Source organism: Schistocerca americana, chromosome 2 (genome assembly GCF_021461395.2).
Source record: "Schistocerca americana isolate TAMUIC-IGC-003095 chromosome 2, iqSchAmer2.1, whole genome shotgun sequence".
Taxonomy (NCBI): Eukaryota; Metazoa; Arthropoda; class Insecta; order Orthoptera; family Acrididae; genus Schistocerca; species Schistocerca americana.
The window spans coordinates 775565170-775588614 of NC_060120.1; the positions used below are offsets into that span (position 1 = coordinate 775565170).

The 23445-nt window shown below is 44.5% G+C and overlaps 1 protein-coding gene and 1 pseudogene across 1 annotated transcript in view; both read left to right on the forward strand.

The window, feature by feature from the left end:
* The window catches only part of LOC124594417 (kelch-like protein 10), a 132184-nt gene extending 116340 nt beyond the window's left edge, over window positions 1–15844 (forward strand). The window contains exons 10-12 of the mRNA XM_047132788.1: window positions 2828–3032; window positions 9486–9621; window positions 15779–15844. Of these exons, the coding sequence (XP_046988744.1) occupies window positions 2828–3032; window positions 9486–9621; window positions 15779–15844 (407 nt within the window). The remainder of the gene's footprint in view (window positions 1–2827; window positions 3033–9485; window positions 9622–15778) is intronic.
* On the forward strand, window positions 5795–5911 carry LOC124597122 (annotated as a pseudogene).
* Window positions 15845–23445: the final 7601 nt, after the last annotated feature.

Sequence of the window (23445 nt, forward strand, 5' to 3'; positions counted from 1 at the left end):
CACTCGGACGACTTGTTTGATGCATCTCTCCAAGCCTGCCTACCTCTGCAAGTCTCTTCACCTCTGCATAACTACCGCGACCTACATCAACTTCAGCCTGATCACTTTTTCTCCGATTCGATTCATTACCTCTTGAGTTCTGGAATTGTTTAACTTTGACCGCAATCTCAATCGAATTAGTATCAATGAAACGAAATGGATGGACCAGTGAGGACTGACTCAGTGAGCCTGCAATGAGATGAAATGATTTCAGTGGAACCCTGGGCAGAAATGCTCAACCTGTAATGTATTAAAAGGGGTGTTCAAAAAGTCACTCCGCAGTGCCGCATGAGACGCCGCGAGTGCCGTATGCCGCAGTGAATATACCGAAATGAAACTCAGTGAAATAAAAGTTATTAATTTATTGAATATTCATTTTTGCTTACTAATTTTCACATGAAATGTTGAAACTGTCCCCTCTGTTGTTGAATACACAATTCAATTCGTATAATCATGTTTCCAAACGCAAGCTGTAACATTTATTCTGTAACAGAAGCAGTGAAAATGGATATTGCAGTTTTCAATATATCGATGGATTTTGGACGGTTTTTATAGACAGTTGCTTTCGCTGCACCCAAGAAGAAAAAGTCTAGTGGTGTCACGTCAGGCGATCGTGGAGGCCAAAGTCGCAGTGAAATTGTGCGATCTCCAAAAACATCAGCAAGCAGTGACATTGAAACGCGAGCTATAAGCGCAGTTGCAGCATCTTGTTGAATAGGTACAGAATATCACTGCAGTATCGTTGTGCGTTTATTGTTTGGTTGAAAAATATGGGACCCACAATCCAACATCTAGAAATTGCAATCCAAACTCCTATTTTCACAGAATGAAGTGGTTCCTCATGAATACACAATGGATTTGCAGTACTCCACGTACTAGAATTTTGCAAGTTCCCGTAGCCGGATAAGTAAAACCACGCATCAGCGAAAAACGTTTCATTAAGAATACCCCTTCCATTTTGCTGAACGAAATTTTTGAACCATTGACAACAATACAGTCTTTTACCATGATCAGTATTTTTCAGTTCTTGCACGACTGTCACTTTGTATGGAAAAATTTCTAATTTTTTCCTTACAGCTGTGTGGGCTGTTCCGACACTAACACCGATTTCCTGGGCGAGTTTTCTTACTGACCCGTTCCGACTCACTGACGTTTTATCGGAAATATCGAGTAGCGTATCCTCAGACAAAATGCTAGGACGACCACTTCTCGGTGCGTCTGTCACCGAAACCGTACTTCGAAATTTGTTGATCAAATCTCGCACAGTATCGCGATGTGGGAGTGTTGTCTCCGGGATAACTGAATTAAATGTTTGACGAACTGAAACTGCGTATTTACCGCCAGCTTTGAACACTTGTTCGACTAAAAACACACGTTCTTCAATGGTTAGCATTTTAACAGTGACAGAAACGAAACAAACGAACAAATGAACTAAACTTAAACGTTCACGTCAACACGTTACGACATACACCAACGATACTGCCGACGCTGGCTGAGATAAACGGAACAGTGGTATGTTGGGAGAATCCACTTGAAGGAAAGTAACCCAGGCAGGCGAACAATCATACGACACTGTGGAGGGACTCTTTGAACACCCCGCAGAGGCTAACTTAGCACTATCTGACGGAAAGTATCTGGTCATCTGTTTAGTGGACATTAATATGAGGTGCGTCCAATTGCAGCCCATTCTTCTTCAAGAGCCGAAATAAGGAAAGGTATTGGTGTTAGACACTGGAGTCTGGAGCGAAGTGCAACTCGTCTCAGAGGTGTTCAACAACGTTCAGATTGGCACTCTGGGCAGTACAGCGCAACTGAGGAATTTTATTGTACACAAACCATTGATTCACGATTGCCACATCATGGCAGTATTGTCATGCTGATACAAACAGTCACCATCCCCGAACTATTCCGCTACTGTACGCAGTACACAATGCCGTAAAACATGTTAATATCCTTTCAAAAAATGGTTCAAATGGCTCTGAGCACTATGGGACTTAACATCTATGGTAATCAGTCCCCTAGAACTTAGAACTACTTAAACCTAACTAACCTAAGGACAGCACACAACACCCAGTCATCAAGAGGCAGGGAAATATCCTTTCAAATTTGGCGTGTTTTTTTTTTAAAGAGAAATAATGGGATCCAATCCTAACCACGTAAAACACCCCCATACCGTAATACCATCTCTTCTGTATTTAACTTATTGCACTACACGTGATGCCAGGTAATCTTCTTCAGTCATTCGTCGAACCCGGACCTTTTAGTCGGTTTGCCACTGTGTACTGAGTTATCGCTCCAAATTACTCGTTCCCTGTCAGCCACTGTCCAGTGGAGTCGTTCTTTACACCACCTCAAACATCGCTTCGCACCGACTACAGAAAGGAGTGGTTTATGACGAGTTGCTCGACTGTTTTAGGACTGGACACATTTCACGTACCACAAAATTGCTCCATGCTCATCGTAAGTTATCTGGGGACCTGAAGAAAGACATTCGCGGCCGTATGTTTATTTCATGGAAAGAGGTGCACCGGCAGGGTGTAGCCGTAGGTAGCAGAAGAGATTTTTCCATGAAGGCATTGACTCTCTTGTCTGATGGTGGGATAAACTCACTTTTGAAATAATAAACAGTATACTTACTTTTTTCCATCTGTGTCGTTCTCATTTGACTGCCCCTTATGTGTTTCAGCAATATACACCACGTTATTCAGCAATGAATTTTGCCATATGTGATCTTTTCTGTACAGCAGAAGGAAGTGAAACGTGCGTCATAGCTAAGGTCTTCCTCCAGGTGGAAACAACGGCTATTCGAGACTGCGGAGCGTCGAGAGATACGACCCTGCTACCGGCCAGTGGGCGCTAATCCCAGAGATGTACACGCCGCGCAGTAACCACGGCATCGCAGTCATCGACGACATGATATTCGCCGTCGGGGGCTACGACGGAACTTCAACCGTCTCCTACGTCGAGTGCTACAGTCCTTCCGCCAACGAGTGGTGAGTACATTTTGCGGAGTTTAGCCGCAGTTGCCAACAGAGTATTCTCAAGAAAATTAAGGAGAGTTGTTACCTGTTTAACGCGCACTGTAACCGCACGTTAGGTGGAGTAAAGTCAAACACAACCAAAAATTAAAATGCTCAAAGGAGAAATCATCCTAAAACCATGTAACACCACCTCTAGTCCTGATGACGGCCTCAGTACAGCGAGGAAAATAGTACACAAGTTTCTTTAGGCATGCCGTATCCAGACGAAGCCAGGTATTGATAATTAGACCCCGTAGATGTTGATGGCTACATTTCTTCCGCTGTTCCTAATACACTGAAGCGCCAAAGAAGCTGGTATAGGCATTCAAATACAGAGACATGTAAACAGGCAGAATACGGCGCTGCGGTCGGCAACGTCTATATAAGACAAGACGTGTCTGGCACAGTTGTTAGATCGGTTACTGCTGCTACAGTGGCAGGTTATCAAGATTTAAATAAGCTTGAACATGATGTTATAGTCGGCGCACGAGCGATGGGACACAGCATCTTCGAGGTAGCGATGAAATGGTGATTTTCCCATACCACCATTTCACGAGTGTAACATGAATATCAAGAATCCGGTCATGTGACTAGGGCCTCCCGTCGGGTAGACTTGCGCGTCGATGGGGATGAAATGATGATGATGAGGACAACACAACACCCAGTCCCTGAGCGGAGAAAATCTCCGACCCAGCCGGCAATCGATCCCGGGCTCTTAGGATTGACAGTCTGCCGCGCTGACCACTCAGCTACCGGGAGCGGACCGTAATCCTGTAAAACATCACATCTCCGACATCGCTGGCGCCGGAAAAAGATCCTGCAAGAATGGGACCAACGACGACTGAAGAAAATCTTTCAGCGTGACAGAAGTGCAACTCTTCCGCAAATTGCTGCAGATTTCAATGCTCGACCATCAACAAGTATCAGTGTGCGAACCATTCAACGAAACATCATCGATATGGGCTTCCGGAGCCGAAGGCCCATTCGGGTACCATTGATTACTGCACGGCATTGCATGTCAGCAGGGGACTGTTCAAGCTGTTGGAGGCTCTGTAATGGTGTGAGACGTGTGCAGTTGGAGTGATATGGGACCCACGACACGTATAGATACGACTCTGACAGGTGACATTATGAAACGTCCCCTTTGAAAAATTATGAATTACTGCGATAGTAAACTTCTACGTTGTTTGATACAAAGACAGCTGAGTAAAACTGAACGTACGCAGACAATTCTCTCTTTACTTACTCTGATCATCATTAAACTGACACACAATATTTTTTTAGCGGAACGCAATTTGACTTTCAAAAATCTTTATGGCCCTGACTAACAATAACCTATACCTTTCATCTATCACTTACCTCACAAAAATCTTCGTTACTCGAGCTACTGCAATACAGCGAGCGCCAATACTGCCAGCTCAATAAAAGATTCTAACTACTGAAGGCACTAACTACTGATAGGCATAGTTAGCAAACGAAAGATTTTGATAGAGAAGAAGCAATGTATTTACCTTAATAGCGTTCAAAATTCATTATATATATATCATTTTGTGACATGCAATTAAACAAATTTCCTTCTTCTGACGGACACATGTCCAGATCGTCCGCTCAAAACTCTGGTATCTCTCTCTCCACATCCACCACTGCTGGCGGCTCACCTCCGACTGCGCAACGCTACGCGCTGTTCACATCCAACTGCCCAACACTACAGTAGCGAATACTCCAACAGTGAGTCCCACCAGCCACAGACTGCACACAGCACAGCCAGTGATTTTCATGCAGAGCACTACGTGGCGTTACCAACATAAAAACCTAAACAGCCTACTTACAACACGTATGTAAGCATCCTGTCTAATCATCTGCATCCATTCATGTCTATTGTGCCTTCCGACGAAGTTAGGGAAATTCTAGCAGGACAATACGACACCCCATACTTCGAGAATTGCTACAGAGTGGCTCCAGGAACACACTTCTGAGTTTAACCACTTCCGCTGGCCACTGAACTCCCCAGACATGAACATTATTGAGCGTATCTGGAATGCCTTGCAACGTGCTGTTCAGAAGAGATCTCCACTCCCTCGTACTCTTACGGATTTATGGAGAGCCCTGCAGGATTCATGGTTCAATTCCCTCCACCTCTACTTCAGACATAAGTCGAGTTCATGCCACGTCGTGTTGAGGGACTTCTGCGTGCTCGCGGGGGGCCCTACACGATACTAGGCAATTGTACCAATTTCTCTGGCTGTTCAGTGTGTGACAGGCGGTTAATAAGTAATGCGAAACGTTTCTTCCTGAAAGCGGTTTGGGTTTATTCAGGATTCCAGTACACAATATGATTCCCCGCTCTTTTGGCTTCAAAGGCCTAGTTTTCAACATAATCTCTGTTCAGTGCAACCATCTTACTCCATTTTACTGGAAATGCCTGTATGACCGCACGCTGTCACTCAGATCGTCGACATCGGAGCCAATGTCTTGCTGCATCAGTAAGCTTACCATCACCCACGTACTGCTTCCCACGGAGTGCACCCTTCGTTGGGCCAAAGAAAGGGAAGTCGGAATGTGCGAGGTCCGAGCTGTAGGGTGAGTGAGGAAGAACAGTCCAATGAAACTTTGTGAGCTCTTTTCTGGTGCGCATATTTGTGTGAGGCCTCGCATTGTCATGGAGAAGGAGAAGTTTGCTTATACTTTTGTGGCGAGAAACGCGTCTTCAATTTCCTGAGGGTATCATAATACACTTCAACGGCCTTGCCGCAGTGGTAACACCGGTTCCCGTCAGATCACCGAAGTTAACACTCTCGGGCTGGGGTAGCACTTGGATGGGTGACCATCCGTTCTGCCGAGTGCTGTTGGAAAGTGGGGTGCACTCAGCCCTTGTGAGTCAAAGTGAAAAGCTACTTGTTTGGGAAGTATTGGCTCCGGTCTCGTAAACTGACATACGGCCGGGAGAGCGGTATGCTGACCGCATGCCCCTCCATATCTGCATTCAGTGACGCCTGTGGGCTGAGGATGACACGGCGGCCTGCGGTACCATTGGGCCTTCATGGCCTGTTCGGTCGGAGTTTAGTTTAGTTTTAGCATAATACACTTCACAGCTGATCGCTGCATCACGAGGGAGGACATCAAACAGAATAACCCCTTGATAGTCCCAGAAGACCGTCGCCAAAGACGGTCGCCATGACTTTAACGGCTAAGGGTGTGGTTTTGAAATTTTCCTTCAGAGGAGAGGTGGTGTAGTGCCACTCCATGGATTGCCGTTTCGTTTCCGGTTCGAAGTTATGAACCCGTCATTCGTTGCCTATGACGATATTCCACAAAAAATTGTCACACTCAGCCTCCTAACGCGTAAAGTACTCTGCACAGGTGGTCCTTTGTTGTTCTTTACGGTCTTCTGTTAGGCAGCGAGGAACCCAGTGGACAGACACCTTTCAGTACCCCAAGTGGTGGACGGATGTGTCACCACTACCAAAAGAGACATGTAGTTGAATAACGATGTGTTTGAATGATTGTGATCCGTCTATCAACTCGAATCAGTGTGCGCACGTTCCAACGTTGCAGGAGTCATAGCTCTCTGCGGCCAGCCGGCACGCGGGAGATCCGACAGACTTGTGCGAACTTTTAGCGATGATGACAGACACCTCGCCTAACACCTGCCCCCCCCCCCCCCCCCCCAATGGTTTTATTGACTGTTAGGTTTCCCTAGACATTCTACAAGCACCTGTGAATATATGCGATGCTCTCGTTATCTGCCAAATCAAAGTCAATGACAGCTTTCTGCTTGGAACGCACCTCCGTTACAGACGCCATTTTGAAGGCTATGTATAGCGTCACCATCTATCGGAACTTCATGAAACTATAGAGGCTAGCGGGTATATTCCACGACGTCCCGCAACAAATTTTACATTTTTTCAACCGAAACTGACCGAGAAACAGATTTGTCACATTACGTTTTGAACGCACCTCGTAGTTCCAGGCATTTTCAATGCAATTAAGATCAGTTGATGTAGCGCTACAGATCAAAGGCGATAAGGTACTTGAGTGTTGATCAACCCAGGAACATATGCGTCTACAGCAAACATAATGGTAACGTAGGAGACACGCCATCACTTGGTCACCGAGAACCGTGTTCATAGGAAACTGCTGAATGAGCGGGCCCAAGTCAGGTTACGAAAAACACACCATAAACGTCAGAGAACTACCTCCAGCGTGAATTACATCCTCCACAAACTCGTCTCATTTTTCGGTCGACGCACTTGACCATCGCGTGATTCGAAAAAAAAAAAAAAATCGTGACCCGTTGGACCACACTTCACGTGTCGAGTCACCTGCTGTCCAGTTTCTGTATTGTTAGTTTCATTGAAGGTGTGAGGCTTTGAGCGATGTGACCACGTGAGCATGACCTTTAGCAAGTTACTCGACTCCAACATAGTTTGCTTTGCAAATTTTCGCTCAGAAACTAGTGGATGGAACCTGACAGCAGAAATTCTCGTCGAATTTGAAGCCGACAGTTATTGACAAGGGTGACACTCATCTCCAGATCCTATTGGTTACTACATTTTTACGATCACTTGTTTTTCTTGGTTTTACGTGGATCCGAGTGGTTCACTATGTTCCTTGTAGCGACATTGGCAGTCTGCACTGAAACAACAACAAATCGGGGAATGTCATTCACAAAGCGGTCACAGCACGTCGAACACGATAGTTGTTCTCTGCCATTCTGTCGCGTTTCCACGTCGACATAAATTACACAGCCGACTGACACATACACACCACTCGACTGCCATGATTTGCATCAGCGCTGGATAGCTGTTCTATACCAGACGGCGTGAAAGGGTCATTGTAACATGCCGTAGGTGCTTTTTGTGGCGCAGCTGGGTAGACAGAGTGAGGACTCTATTGACGGTCTTTCTTCTCCTTCTTTTCCTTATTCGGCTGAGCCACTATGAACTACGGCTATTTCAACAGCTTCTCTTTTCTTCCACTTTCTTCTCATCGTTCTTCGATGTTTCTCTTCTTTCTTCTGTCCATGTGGCTCCAGTCTTCTTATTGGGTTTTTCATGGAAACCCTGGGAGTCTCGCAATTTCTTTCTGAGTGGCACCTGTTCCTAAAATCTTATGGTGCAATTCGGAGTTAGTCAAATTCCTTCCAACTTCTTTGTAGCACGTGTTGTCCACTGTTAATTTATCTAAGTAAGGGAACAGTCTTTTTGTCAGTGTGTTGTCATTCAACCTTCGGATGTGGCCATAGAAAGATATTCTTCTTTTCCTAATCACGCCCGTAATTTTTTAAATATATGGATAAAGTTCACTGTTGTGGCATATTCTGTTGCTCATTGCTCTTTAACCGGCCCCAAAATTTTGATTTGTATAGTTTCTAGTTACTCCACTGTTGCCTTTTTGTTTAGACTCAAACATTCTGTTGCATACAGTGCTTCTGGGCGAAGTATTACAGAGCAGTGTCTCAATTTAGCATAGAGGGATATTGATTTATTAGTATACAGGGTTTTCAGAAACTGAAAACTTTGTGAGGGTGTTGCGCTGAGAAATAATTGTTAAGAAGAAAATTCGGTGTTGCTCCCCTTCTGAGTTAATTAGCATTGAAGTTACGCAATCAGGCGGCTTCACGCGCAAATTCAAGCGGACCGCCAGATACATTTAGTGTCGGTTGTTCTCATACCATCGACGACAGCGCACTAGACTGCTCAGCCCTTGGTTGGGGTTCGAGCCTTACTACCGACCCATGTCCAGTTTTTGTATCGCTTTATTGTTCGGGTTTAGGAACTCAATCGAAGAACACATGGCCGGCCGTGGTGGCCGAGCAGTTCTGGGCGCTTCAGTCCGGAACCGCGCGACTGCTACGGTCGCAAGTTCGAATCCTGCCTCGGGCATGGATGTGTGTGATGTCCTTAGGTTAGTTAGGTTTCAGTAGTTCTAAGTTCTAGGGGACTGATGACCTCAGATGTTAAGTTCCATAGTGCCGAGAGCCATTTGAACCATTTGAAGAACACGTCTGGCAACACTGTCTCTGTTAGGCCGCCGGGACTGTTTCTGACCACCTCTTCAGTGAGGTAGCACGCTATTTCCGTCTTATTAACTTTCACGTTAATTGCTTATTTTCCCGAAATGACATATTCGATCACTTCTCCTAGACTTATTGTTTTCAACGTTACTTTAATGCAGGATTATAGAGTCTCCACTAGTTACCGAATTTTACTTCTCTCTTATTGAATGTGTATTATGAGGTATCAAATGGCGCTGTGTCGTTGATGCAAATGTCAAACTGATCAAAAATAAATCAGTCATCAAGCACCGATAGGAAGGCGTCCCTACACTAGTTGTTATTCGGCTGATTACCTTTCTTTAGTGCTTTCTATATTTGCTGAGCTGTCTTGTGGAGAGCTGTGTTGTGAGAGTGAGCTGCTCGCGCAGGTACGGCGCAGCCAACCTGAACGTCCGCCGTTCTGCGCTGGCGGCGTGTGTGGTCTCCGCCCCCGAGCTGCCGCCTCCGCGGGACAGCTGGTGGCAGCTCTCCATGGCCAGCTGCGGCCCCTGCTTTCGGCGCGAGGTGAGACCGTGGCTCCACAACCGCAAGGGGCTGCGATAAAACGATAAACATTCGTAGTTACTTAGCTTAAAAAATGAAGCAATCGAGGCTAAAAATTAATTCAGAAACATCGCGATGAGCATCCAAATTTACACGTGAGGTTGACGTGTGATGCGACAGTTACCGAAAGATGATACACAATTAATGATGATACATCCGCATAAACATACTTTCCCTGAATTTTGCGAGTCGATACCTAGTTTCATAAATAAGTTACTAATTATCGCCAAGATGGCAGTTTCAGTTGGAACCAAGCCTTTGTATGAACTTGAGCGCCTTAACGTTCAGGGATACATTTGCAAGGTGAAGTTGGCTGTTAGAGGATGTCAGTGTCTGTCACTTTCCAGTGTTGTCCTTCCGGCAAAAGATACAGTTAAGTTGGCTATAGCAAACACCAGTTTAGTCTGCTGGCTTTTTTTTCTTTGCAGCAGAGGTTTTAATTAGCATCGAAGACGAGCAATGGCTCTCAAGTTTTGGACTACCTTGTAGACGTCAAAAGGCCCTTCCACGATAACTTGTCAGACTCCACGACATATGGGCCTACATTTTAGTGGCCATTTTGTGGCAGTATGCTTGAGTGCTGAAGGCTTGGAACATTATGGCAGGTTACCTGTTTTGGCGACGAAACCACATAAGTATCCAGTTGCTCGCTATTTGTGAAACTCGATTAATATACACTGAAGAGCCAAAGAAACTGGTAGACCTGCGTAATATTGTGTAGGGCCCACATGAGCGCGCAAAAGTGCCCCAACACGACGTGGCATGGACTCGACTAATGTCTGAAGCACTGCTGGAGGGAACTGACGCCATGAATCGTGCAGGGCTGTCCATAAATCCGTAAGAGTATGAGGGGGGGGGGGGGGGGGGAAATCTCTTCCGAACAGCACGTTGCAAGGCATCCCATATACGCTCAATAATGCTCATGTCTGCAGAGTTTGGTGACCAGAGGAATTGTTTAAACTCAGAAGAATGTTCCTGGAGCCACCCTGCAGTAATTCTGGACGTGTGGGGTGTCGCATTGTTCCTGCTGAAATTGCCCAAGTCCGTCGGAATGCACAATGGACATGAATGGATGCAGGTGATCAGACAGGATGCTTACGTATGTGTCACCTGTTAAGAGTCGCATCTAGACGTATCACGGGGTCCCATATCACTCCAACTGCATTCGCTCCACACCATTACAGAGCCTCTACCAGCTTGAACAGCCCCTGTTGACATGCAGCGTCCATGGATTTATGAGGTTGTCTGCTTACACGTACACGTCCATCCGTTCGATACCATTTTAAACGAGACTCGTTCGTCCAGGCAACATGTTTCCAGTCATCAATAGTCCAATATCGGTGTTGACGGGCCCAGGCAAGGCGTAAAGCTTTGTGTCGTGCAGTCATCAAGGATAAATGAGTGAGCCTTCGGCTCCGAAAGCCCAATCCGATGATGTTTCGTTGAATATTTCTCATGCTGACATTTGTTAATGGCCCAGCATTGAAATCTGCAGCAACTTGCAGAAGGGTTGCAGTCCTGTCACGCTGAAGGATTCTCTTCAGTCGCCGTTGGTCCCGTTCTTGCAGGATTTTTTCTGGCCGCAGCGATGTCGGAGATTTGATGTTTTGACGGATTGCTGATATTCACGGTACACTTGAGAAATGGTTGTACAGGAAAATCTCCACTTCATCGCTACATTGGAGGCGCTGCGCCCCATCGCCCGTGCTCCTATTATAACACCACGTTCAAACTCACTTAAATCTTGATATCCTGCATTGTAGCAGCAGTGCCGGCCGGTATGGCCGAGAGGTTCTAGGCGCTTCAGTCTTGAACCGCACGACCGCTACGGTCGCAGGTTTGAATCCTGCAACGGGCATGGAGGAGTGTGATGTCCTTAGGTTAGTTAGTTTTAAGTAGTTCTAAGTTCTAGTGGACTGATGACCTCAGATGTCCCATAGTGCTCAGAGCCATTTTTTGTAGCAGCAGTTAAGATCTAACAACTGCGTCCGACACTTGTTGTCTTATATAGGTGTTGTACACCGCAGCGCCGTATTCTGGCTGTTTACATATCTCTGTATTTGAATACGGGTGCCTCTAGCGCTTCAGTGTATGTTATTATGATCGATCGGACGGCACTGAACGATGAACTTGCTTTCATTTTCTTGTGTACACTATGTGATCAAAAGCATCCAGAAACTTATTAGTGGACTTTAATATGGGCAGCGTTGTGACCAGACGAAACTACAATCGTCCGGTCACAACCGTGGGTTCATTGACTGCTCGGCAAGATGGCACATTAAAACAGAACACATGAAATATTAGTTGACCTTATTACATAAATGAATGGCACATTTATTTAATTTCGAGACAGATCTTTGCCACAGGATTGCTTGATAAGTTACAACTGTTGACTATTAAAGCATCACTTGATGCGCAAAATAACAAACTATTCTCTTGCAGTACAATGTTTCACATTTAAACGAATAAGTCCATCAGAAACTTTAACTACCACGTTGGTGACGTTGACCCCTTCAGATGAGGTCACGACCTGGGGGAGAGCTCTTGCTAGCTCATCACTATAGTGACCTCAGCGTGAGGGCACTGCTATGCTGAGAAGGGAGGTGTTGTCTTCAGGAGCTCCTCCCATACATCATTGCAGATTGCAGTGATCCCTCGCCGATGTCTGTGGTATCGATTCGCGTTGCCACACCGATTGGCGTTGCCAACGCTGGTGTGGCAACGCGATCTCTGTACGACATCACAGGGCATGTCTACCCTTTGCCTTCATGAGAATTGAAGTCTGCCGGGAACATTTTCTGTGAGGTGTCCAAATGTCTGCAGGGAAATGGCAGCCGAAACCCAGCAGGTGGTGATGTTAGTCGCTGGGATCTTAGGCGAAGTAGACTTCCTAACTCACCCCAAGGTTGTTGCGTTGTGTTTAGGTCGGAACTGTCAGCAAGCCAGTCCATTTAAGGGACGTTGTTTTCCACGAACCATTCCCTCGCAGATACCGCTTTATGATAGAATGTATTGTCACGCTGATACGGAAATGATCCGAACTATTCCTATACTTTTTTCAGTATAGAGTGCTGTAGAATGTGTTCACATCCTTCCACGTTCTTAAGCGCAAAAAGGGTCCACACCCTAACCACGGAGAACATCCCCATTTCACTATCTACTCTTTCCGTACTTCACTGTTGGCACTTAACGTTCACGAGCCACTGGCAAGCTGAAACGACTGCCATCTGATTGCTACAGAGTTACTCGTTTCCCAACATCCAATGTCCAGTGACGGCGCTCCTAACACGACGTAAAACGTTGCTTAGCAGTGAATACAGAAATATGTGTCTTATGAGAGATGTTCCACCACTTTTTAACTACTACGCACATTCACTGAGCTTGCTGGACTGCTGGACCACTTTTGAGCTCTCTAGTGATTCCTTCGGCGGATTGCATCCATTTTTTCCATCAACCGCCCTCTGCAATGCTGACGGCCCCTGTGTGTCAGTACATGAAGCATGTATGGTCTCGGTTTATCTATGGTTGTTCCTTTTAGTTTCCTCTTCACAGTCACATCTGTTCAGACGGGTTTTGCGATATGAGATGGAGAATTGTCGTGCTGCGAAACCACCTTTCCAAGTCTATCACCGTATTGTGACCATTTGTCCTTCAGTGCTCTGCTCAGACGCATCAATTTTTTCGGTAGCAATCTCCTGTGATCGTTCCGTCGATTTCAGTAACTTCTCTGTTCCACCGCCACTCCGGTCTTCGTCAAAAGCACCGTTCTTGAAGCACTGAAAACATCCTCTGCACGTTCTTTCAGTAACAGGTGCCTCACCATAGGTGTTATCCAGCATTTTACGAGCCTCAGCAGCAAATTTCTTCACGTTAAAGAAGAAAATGAAAACTTCCCGCAAATGACAAGAATAGCGCTCGTACACTGACATATTCAATCGAGAATTACTTTATGTTGCAATCAAAAACCGACTAATATTCTGATGGCCTTATGTTTGCAATACCTCATCTTATTGAGTTGAAACTTATCTACCACCTGCTCTACCACTTGCCGCCACTGCCATATATTACAAAGCGGCGGAAGCAAAGTTGTAGACCTAATAGTGAAAGATAACTGTTGATGGGGCTAAGCCCCTCTCAAGGACGCTGGTTCCCTCACATCAGTGTGGTTATAATCCTAGAATTTGTGTAAACGTATTCGAGTAAATGCATATATCTACCTGTGTTCGAAAAAATGTAACATGTACGTGACGGCTTGAACGTTGAAAGCGGTTTTTGACAAACATAAACACTGTATTATATTGCTTTTGCCTCCTCTGCCTTCCCCACTCCTTCTCGCGTCCGCCCTGCCCCCCCTCCCCCCCTTTTGTGTGTCCTCTCCCTCCATTGGCTCGCCCCCTCTTTTGTTATTTCCTCTCCTCCCCCCTTTTTTCCCCCTCATCTGTCTGGGTCCTCCTCCCCCCCCCCCCCCACCACCCCAACTGCCTTAAGCTGTGGTGTGTCGTCTACATGTCTACTCTATAGCGCAGTGTTCAAGTGAGTGTTCAGTGTTGATCGTCCCCTTTTTCAAGCGCTAGGTGTGATTTTTTTATCTGTTGCGAACAGAAACCGGACTGTCGAGAGTTTTTTAATTGTCTGTCTACTATTGTGCCTGTCTACTTAACTGTGTGCCTTACTTATCATCATCAGCCCTTTGCTTTTATATTTTAACTTCCACCACTTTTCGCCATTTGACAGTTTTTAAGAATCACCGTTTTATCGTCTGTTTTTATTGTTTGTTATCTTCTTATTATGTTTGTAACTTTTCTTCTGTATGCTGAAGAGCGGCATCTTAAGCTGCTGCCTCCCCCGCTCCCCTCTGGGGGGAATCTAAATTCAATAGAGGAGAAAAAAACTATATGAATATGTGGTGTCCGTTCTTTCGGATATGGCACTAGTTGGGAATGTGTGGTGTCCGTTCTTTTGGACATGGCACTAGGTGGGAATGTGTGGTGTCCATTCTTTTGGACATGGCACTAGGTGGAAATGTGTGGTGTCCATTCTTTCGGACATGGCACTTGTTGGGAATGTGTGGTGTCCGTTCTTTTGGACATGGCACTAGGTGGGAATGTGTGGTGTCCATTCTTTCGGACATGGCACTAGTTGGGAATGTGTGGTGTCCATTCTTTCGGACGTGGCACTTGTTGGGAATGTGTGGTGTCCGTTCTTTTGGACATGGCACTAGGTGGGAATGTGTGGTGTCCATTCTTTCGGACATGGCACTAGGTGGAAATGTGTGGTGTCCATTCTTTTGGACATGGCACTAGTCGGGAATGTGTGGTGTCTGTTTTTTCGGACATGGCACTAGGTGGGAATGTGTGGTGTCCATTCTTTCGGACATGGCACTAGGTGGGAATGTGTGGTGTCCATTCTTTCGGACATGGCACAAGGTGGGAATGTGTGGTGTCCATTCTTTCGGACAAGGCACTAGCTGGGAATGTGTGGTGTCCATTCTTTCGGATATGGCACTAGTTGGGAATGTGTGGTGTCTGTTCTTTCGGACATGGCACTAGTTGGGAATGTGTGGTGTCTGTTCTTTCGGACATGGCACTAGGTGGGAATGTGTGGTGTCCGTTCTTTCGGACATGGCACTAGATGGGAATGTGGGTCAGTCTAGGGGTGTCCCAAGATACTTCATGCAATGGCTATAAACACCGTGTGTAGGTGGCTGAGTGGTTATGGCAAGTGCCTACTAAGGAGGAGATCCTGAGTTCGAATCTCAGTCCGGCACATTTTCGGGCTGATTCCGCATAAAGTCCCGATGCAACTGACTTCAGTAGGTCCTTTCCTTTCCTTTCTCTTCCTTCCACCTACAATTTACGTAAAATAAACATAATAGGCCACAAAGATATGTGGCTAAAGATATATTTTTGAAAAATGTTCAAATGTGTGTGAAATCTTATGGGACTTAACTGCTAAGGTCACCAGTCCCTAAGCTTACACACTACGTAACCTAAATATATTTTTCTGTTAATATAGACACGCCTAGGTATGCGAAATACAGTGTACGCTCGATTACCCTTTCTTCAAATTTCTGCGCGTTGCCGTTTGTGTCCTGACTCTGATGGCTTGTTGTGCGCAGGACGAAGACCGGGCACTGATGCGGGACGTGGTCGGCGACTCACGGAACTGCCAGCACGCAGCCTAGACGAAAACCTCAAAGAAGAACTCAAAGAAGAGATCACCGTACTAAATACGTTCCAACAGTCCGGTTCCAGACACTGTTTTGTATTAAACGAATGTTTTCTTTTGTGTCGTTACTGGAAAGTGGAACGTCACGCACAAGAAGTAAAAAGAGAAATTTAGCTGAAATAAAAATGTCAAAACTTTTTCAGAAACAAGTAAAATATAAATTCCTTCAAGTTAAATTAATTGTTTGTTTTTTACTATTTGTTCTACAACATCGCCATCATCTTATTCTCCTTTCTTCATTTTTACCGTATATGTATTGCGTCCGCACTGTCATATTTGTTTTGACAGTGTTAATGACAGTTCCATTCTGATGTCATCACTCTCTCCGGGTTGAACTTTGTGTACCCCTTCCGTCTTCGTGTAGAGTTGTATTGTCCTTATTGTAGAGTTGCATTGTCCTTACAGTTATTAGTATGAAGTTGCTAGCGTTGTGTCTGTAAAAAACAAGATTTGCAAGGTGGCCAAACTTCCTCGGTTGGGGCCTCCCGGCCATCAGCGCCACACGATCATTTCATTTTATTTCATCTCGAATAGTTATGTTGTAAGTGGTGTATTAGTTTGTATGTCCTATTCACACACTCATACAGCCATAATAAAAGTCTGCTTGATCTATATTAATACTTTAGATTTTTAAGGCGTCAGTATTCTGATTAAATTATGTTTTGTATATTCCTTGAAAAAGATATTATTACGTATATTAAATATTACTATTTCAGTGAAATTGTCTGTATGCGACGTAATATTCCTACAATCCATGAAACAGCAAAAACAATCTGGCAATACTATGCTAATTCTTCCCACAAACGATCGATATCTTACGTACACATTAAAACACAAGCAAATGCACCTTGATAATTATACGTGAAAATAAATATGCTTTTAGCTATCTCTTTGCTTTTCAACGTGCAAGTTCAAATATAATGTTCACTCATTGTGATGAAACTCGTCGTCCTTTAGACGTTGTACAGACCAGGGCCTAATTCCACCCAACACCTTAAAATGACTGGCAAATTCGTCAATAACACTTTCGGCCCAGATCTCCAGCTTTGCTAGAAGAAAAACTGCTAAACAATATGCGCTGACAGTAATGCACTTGTAACGCAATAATGTAAATATTAAATGTGCCGCGTGGTGGCGGCAGACTGCAGTGCTCCAGCGATGCTGTTTTCGCTCTGCTGCAGACAGTGCTACAATTCTGAAAACTAGGATAATTTGACGCAGGTTTAACACTTCTATAATTAAAACTAAATTGATTTTTTAACTTCTTACTTATTTGACATCATTTCAGTAAATTACGTTACAGACCTGGATAAGCACTACACGAAAGACAACCACAGAAAAACAGAGAGAGAGAGAGAGAGTGAACATTTACATACGTAAATCAGTTGAAGACCGAAGATGACCACTTAAAATGATAGTCCGCCTCCGTAGCGTAGTGGTAGCGTTACCGAAGGGGGCCCGGGTACGATTCCCGGCAGGGGACTGGGTGTTGTGTGTCCTTAATCATCATTTCATCATCATTTACTCGCAAATCGCCAATGTGGCGTCACCTAAAAAGGACTTACACTACAGCGGCCGAACTCCCCCGAAAGGGGCCTCGCGGCCAACATTGCTATACGATCATTTCATGTCATTTCAGTACAATGATACCGTTTATTTTTAAATACGTTATATTGTCTTTTTTTTTTTTAAACTATCGATTTTCGTAGTTGTCCGTACAAAACATAGTATTTACGCGTTTCATAGTCACACGACATTTTTAATAGTTTTTGTGTCCCACTTCAATTGCAAAAAATATTATTATTACGCCGGCCGCTGTAGCCGAGCGGTTGTAGGCGCTTCACTCCAGAACCGCGCGGCTGCTACCATCGCAGGTTCGAATCCTATCTCGGGCATGGATGTGTGTGATGTCCTTAGGTTAGTTACGTTTAAGTACTTTAAGTCTAGGGGACTGATGACCTCAGATATTAAGTCCCATAGTGCTTAGAGCCATTTAAACCATTTTATTATTATTTTCATTATTATTTATGCAATAATTTCTCCACAAAATAAATTCCATAATGTCAATTCCTGTCGTGAGTGCAAGAACATAAAGTACACTACTGGCCATTAAAATTGCTACACCAAGAAGAAATGCAGATGATAAACGGGTATTCATTGGACAAATATATTATACTACAACTGACATCTGATTACATTTTCACGCAATTTGGGTGCATAGATCCTGAGAAATCAGTACCCAGAACAACCACCTCTGGCCGTAATAACGGCCTTCATACGCCTGGGCATTGAGTCAAACAGAGCTTGGATGGCCTGTACATGTACAGCTGCCCATGCAGCTTCAACACAATACCACAGTTCACCAAGAGTAGTAACTGGCGTATTGTGACGAGCCAGTTGCTCGGCCACCATTGACCAGACGTTTTCAGTTGGTGAGAGATCTGGAGAATGTGCTGGCCAGGGCAGCTGTCGAACATTTTCTGTATCCAGAAAGGCCCGTACATGAGGTGCAACTTGTGGTCGTGCATTATCCTGCTGAAATGTAGGGTTTCGCAGGGATCGAATAAAGGGTAGAGCCACGGGTCATAACACATCTGAAATGTAACGTCCACTGTTCAAAGTGCCGTCAATGCGAACAAGAGGTGACCGAGATGTGTAACCAATGGCACCCCATACGATCACGCCGGGTGATACGCCAGTACGGCGGTGACGAATACACGCTTCCAATGTGCGTTCACCGCGATGTCACCAAACACGGATGCGACCATCATGATGCTGTAAACAGAACCTGGATTCATGCGAAAAAATGACGTTTTGCCATTCGTGCATCCAGGTTCGTCGTTGAGTACACCATCGCACGCGCTCCTGCCTGTGATGCAGCGTCGAGGGTAACCGCAGCCATGGTCTCCGACTGATAGTCCATGCTGCTGCAAACGTCGTCGAACTGTTCGTGCAGATGGTTGTTGTCTTGCTAACGTCCCCATCTGTTGACTCAGGGATCGAGACGTGGCTGCACGATCCGTTACAGCCATGCGGATAAGATGCCTGTCATCTCGACTGCTAGTGATACGAGGCCGTTGGGATCCAGCACGGCGTTCCGTATTACCCTCCTGAACCCACCGATTCCATATTCTGCAAACAGTCATTGGATCTCGACCAACGTGAGCAGCAATGTCGCGATACGATAAACCGCAATCGCGATAGGCAACAATTCGACCTTTATCAAAGTCGGAAACGTGATGGTACGCATTTCTCCTCCTTACACGAGGCATCACAACAACGTTTCACCCCGTCGCGGCCGACTGGGTGAAGGAAGAGTACCGTTCTGGAAGGAAGCAGGAAGACGCCGAGGTCAGGGCAGCCAGGGAAGACATCGCGCGCCAAAAACGCCAATGTTCCCAACTCCAGTAGCGAATCCACGAGAGGTCATCACGAGACAGGGCGGGATCATTGTCGTCACCTACCGGACAGCCACTTAGGCCGTTCGTTTTCCTCTTTTCTTACTGTCTCCTCTGATTATCCTTTCATCTTTCTTAAAAAAAAAAGAAAAAAAATGCATGTGCACTCCGTCATGCCGTTCCATACCTCCACGTCACAACTCGCCACACCGACACGAGGAAGGCGAAGCGCCCCAGCGCTAGAACTTCCTAATCACGTCGAGGGTCCATCCTCGCCTGTGCAGCGTCAGCGTCAGACAACGCCGGTCAACTGCTGTTTGTGTATGAGAAATCGGTTGGAAACTTTCCTCATGTCAGCACGTTGTAGGTGTCGCCACTGGCGCCAACCTTGCATATCACAGCATCTTCTTCCTGTCGATTAAATTTCGCGTCTGTAGCACGTCATCTTCGTGGTGTAGCAATTTTAATGGCCAGTAGTGTATATATCAACAAAATAAATAACCTTCAGGAGGCTAATATAAATTGTTTAGATTTTATCACTCGCTACACACCAGTAATTACATATTCACTTTCAAGGTTCCATCACCAAGTAAATCAATCTGAATAAGTAATCTGATCATCGCACTTTCATATATACAAACCGACAATCATTTACTTTTTGTAGATTTGTAGCTTACTTCTTCTCCATGAAATTTCTATGATTACTGTAATGTTCTGCTATTTCTTTTCTTTTATGAAAATTATTCATACAGCATGCAATGCCGAATTGCTATGTAGGCATTTGACTAAGGCGGAGTTGAGTGAACGGAAAACCTTTAGAAAATTTCGAACTGAACATTTAACTTCAGACTACGTAACTATTTGCAGGCTCTTCCGCCTAACCAAAGCATACACACCCCTCTTTCTGCCGTACCTAATACAAGCAGATGAAATAGATGAAATAATTAACTGCAACAACCTTTTTTAATTGAATGTAATTTCAGTCTTCATTTAATGATCCATAAACACCAGACACCTGACTTCAAGCAGACTGTCTTAGAAATTCCATCTAATGAGCAACTAATGGCGCTAACAATGTGCTTACATCTCCCGAAATTCAGTACGTATCTTTCTGCTACAAGGTTTCACACCATCGCGATTAAAATTTAATAACTCAGTCACATATTACATTTAATTCAGAAGAACAATTATCATGGCAGGGAATCCATTACTATGATGAGCCTTTGTCTCGTCATATTGTCTCTGACTGTTGGAGACGCATTGCACTTTCATCTGTCCGTCACGTTCTTCACTGCCTCTTATCAGGCCGGTATTACACTATCAAATTTCTTTGTCAAAGATTTGATCAAAGATGTGATCCAATATTCCGTCCAATATATTTGACAAAGATCTTTGGCGTAGCGCTAGAAGGGGTATTACACTGTCATCAAATTTTTCGTCAAAGTTCAAGATGGCTGACAACAACTTGTTATTAACCGCAGCAGTTCTACGTACTCCAATTGCATTGTGTGCACATGCGGAAAAGAAGTGGGGGAAAAAATGGAACCATACATACGAGGTTGACAGTCTTAAGTCCTGGGATTACAACTTGATAATAAATTCAGTTGGGAGGAGCACACCACAGAACTGCAGAAACGCCTTAACAAGTCTGTATTTGCAATTCGAGTGTTAGCAGACATAGGCAACATAAAAATGAAAAAACTTGCATACTTTCATTCCATAATGTCATATGGGATAATATTTTGGGGTAAATCTTGAAGTCAAACAAAAGTTTTCAAGGTCCAAAAGCGTGTAATACGTATTATTTGTGGAGTAAATTCACGGACCTCCTGCAGAAACCTCTTCAAAGAACTGGGTATACTAACTACTGCCACTCAGTATATTTACTTCTTAATGAAATTTGTCGTAAATAATATATCTCTTTTTCCAACAAACAACTCAGTTCATACATACAATACCAGGAACAAAAATGATCTACACAAGGACTTAAAAGCACTTACTTTAGTTCAAAAAGGGGTCCACTGCTCAGGAACACTCATCTTCAATAATTTGCCAGGAAACATAAAAAATTTAGTTAGAAATAAAGATCAGTTTAAAAGGAGCCTGAAAGACTTACTACTGGGCAACTCCTTCTACTCCATTGGCGAAATTTTTAATAGAAACAAATGATGTATTGTATTTATTCATACTATTAGTATTGTTATTTCAGCTTTAAAAAAATCGACATGTTACACATCCACGAGGATCTCCTCAGCATGGATCTATGGAACGAAAAACTAATCTAATCCGGGTGAAGCCGTGGCTTTTACGACGACACGATAAAAGCATTCAACAAAACTTGTTACGTGAGCTTACAGTGGAAGACGTCAAGCCGTACATCAATTACTTAATAATGGATGAGCATACATTTCTGTATGTGCTCAACGAAGTGTATCCTCATATCACAAAGCACAATATTCACTTAAGAACTGCTACATCTTCAGAAGACAGGCTCATTATAACACTCCGATTCCTTGCTACAGGAGAGGGTTATGTTAGGTTAGGTTAGGTCAGGTTAGGTCTCCAATCTTCTTAATCTATTTTTGTATTCAGGGTGCCTCACGTTGTAAAGCGCCTCATCAACTTCAGACATCTCTATTAATTTTGTAGTTGTCGGCACACACCAATTGTATTTACCGGCAATGGTTATAAAAACACTACAAACGACAGAACGCTGCAGCGATGCTAGCGCTCCATGTGGTAACATGTCACATTGCAGTGAACAGAAGACAAGCGGTTTCTTTGATCAAATATACAGCGAGGCCCTAGATTTGATCAAATATTGGACGACATTTGACAAAGACCCTATTACACTATCAAATATCTTTGACAAAGATATTGGACAAAGAAATTTGATAGTGTAATACCGGCCTCACCCCCGGCCCGTCACTTGCGCGCCTAATTCCTTACATTTCAACGTAAGAATGTACAACTCATAAACATTTCTAAAGTTTGTCAAATAATCGTACATGATATAGTACAATAGTAGTTTTAGACAAGTACGTGCCGAGTAAAACTGTGAGGGACGGGAAAAACCCGCCGTGGTTCAATAACAAAGTTAGGAAACTATTGCGAAAGCAAAGAGAGATTCACTGCAAGTTTAAACGCAGCCAAAACCTCTCAGACAAGCAGAAGCTAAACGATGCCAAAGTTGGCGTAAGGAGGGCTATGCGTGAAGCGTTCAGTGAATTCGAAAGTAAAATTCTATGTACCGACTTGACAGAAAATACTAGGAAGTTCTGGTCTTACGTTAAATCAGTAAGTGGCTCGAAACAGCATATCCAGACACTCCGGGATGATGATGGCATTGAAACAGAGGATGACACGCGTAAAGCTGAAATACTAAACACCTTTTTCCAAAGCTGTTTCACAGAGGAAGACCGCACTGCAGTTCCTTCTCTAAATCCTCGCACAAACGAAAAAAATGGCTGACATCGAAATAAGTGTCCAAGGAATAGAAAAGCAACTGGAATCACTCAACAGAGGAAAGTCCACTGGACCTGACGGGATACCAATTCGATTCTACACAGAGTACGCGAAAGAACTTGCCCCCCCTCTAACAGCCGTGTACCGCAAGTCTCTAGAGGAACAGAAGATTCCAAATGATTGGAAAAGAGCACAGGTAGTCCCGGTCTTCAAGAAGGGTCGTCGAGCAGATGCGCAAAACTATAGGCCTATATCTCTGACGTCGATATGTTGTAGAATTTTAGAACATGTTTTTTGCTCGCGTATCATGTCGTTTCTGGAAATCCAGAATCTACTCTGTAGGAATCAACATGGATTCCGGAAACGGCGATCGTGTGAGACCCAACTCGCTTTATTTGTTCATGAGACCCAGAAAATATTAGATACAGGCTCCCAGGAACATGCTATTTTCCTTGACTTCCGGAAGGTGTTCGGTATAGTTCCGCACTGTCGCCTGATAAACAAAGTAAGAGCCTACGGAATATCACACCAGCTGTGTGACTGGATTGAAGAGTTTTTAGCAAACAGAACACAGCATGTTGTTCTCAATGGAGAGACGTCTACAGACGTTAAAAGTAACCTCTGGCGTGCCACAGGGGAGTGTTATGGGACCATTGCTTTTCAAATGGTTCAAATGGCTCTGAGCACTATGGGG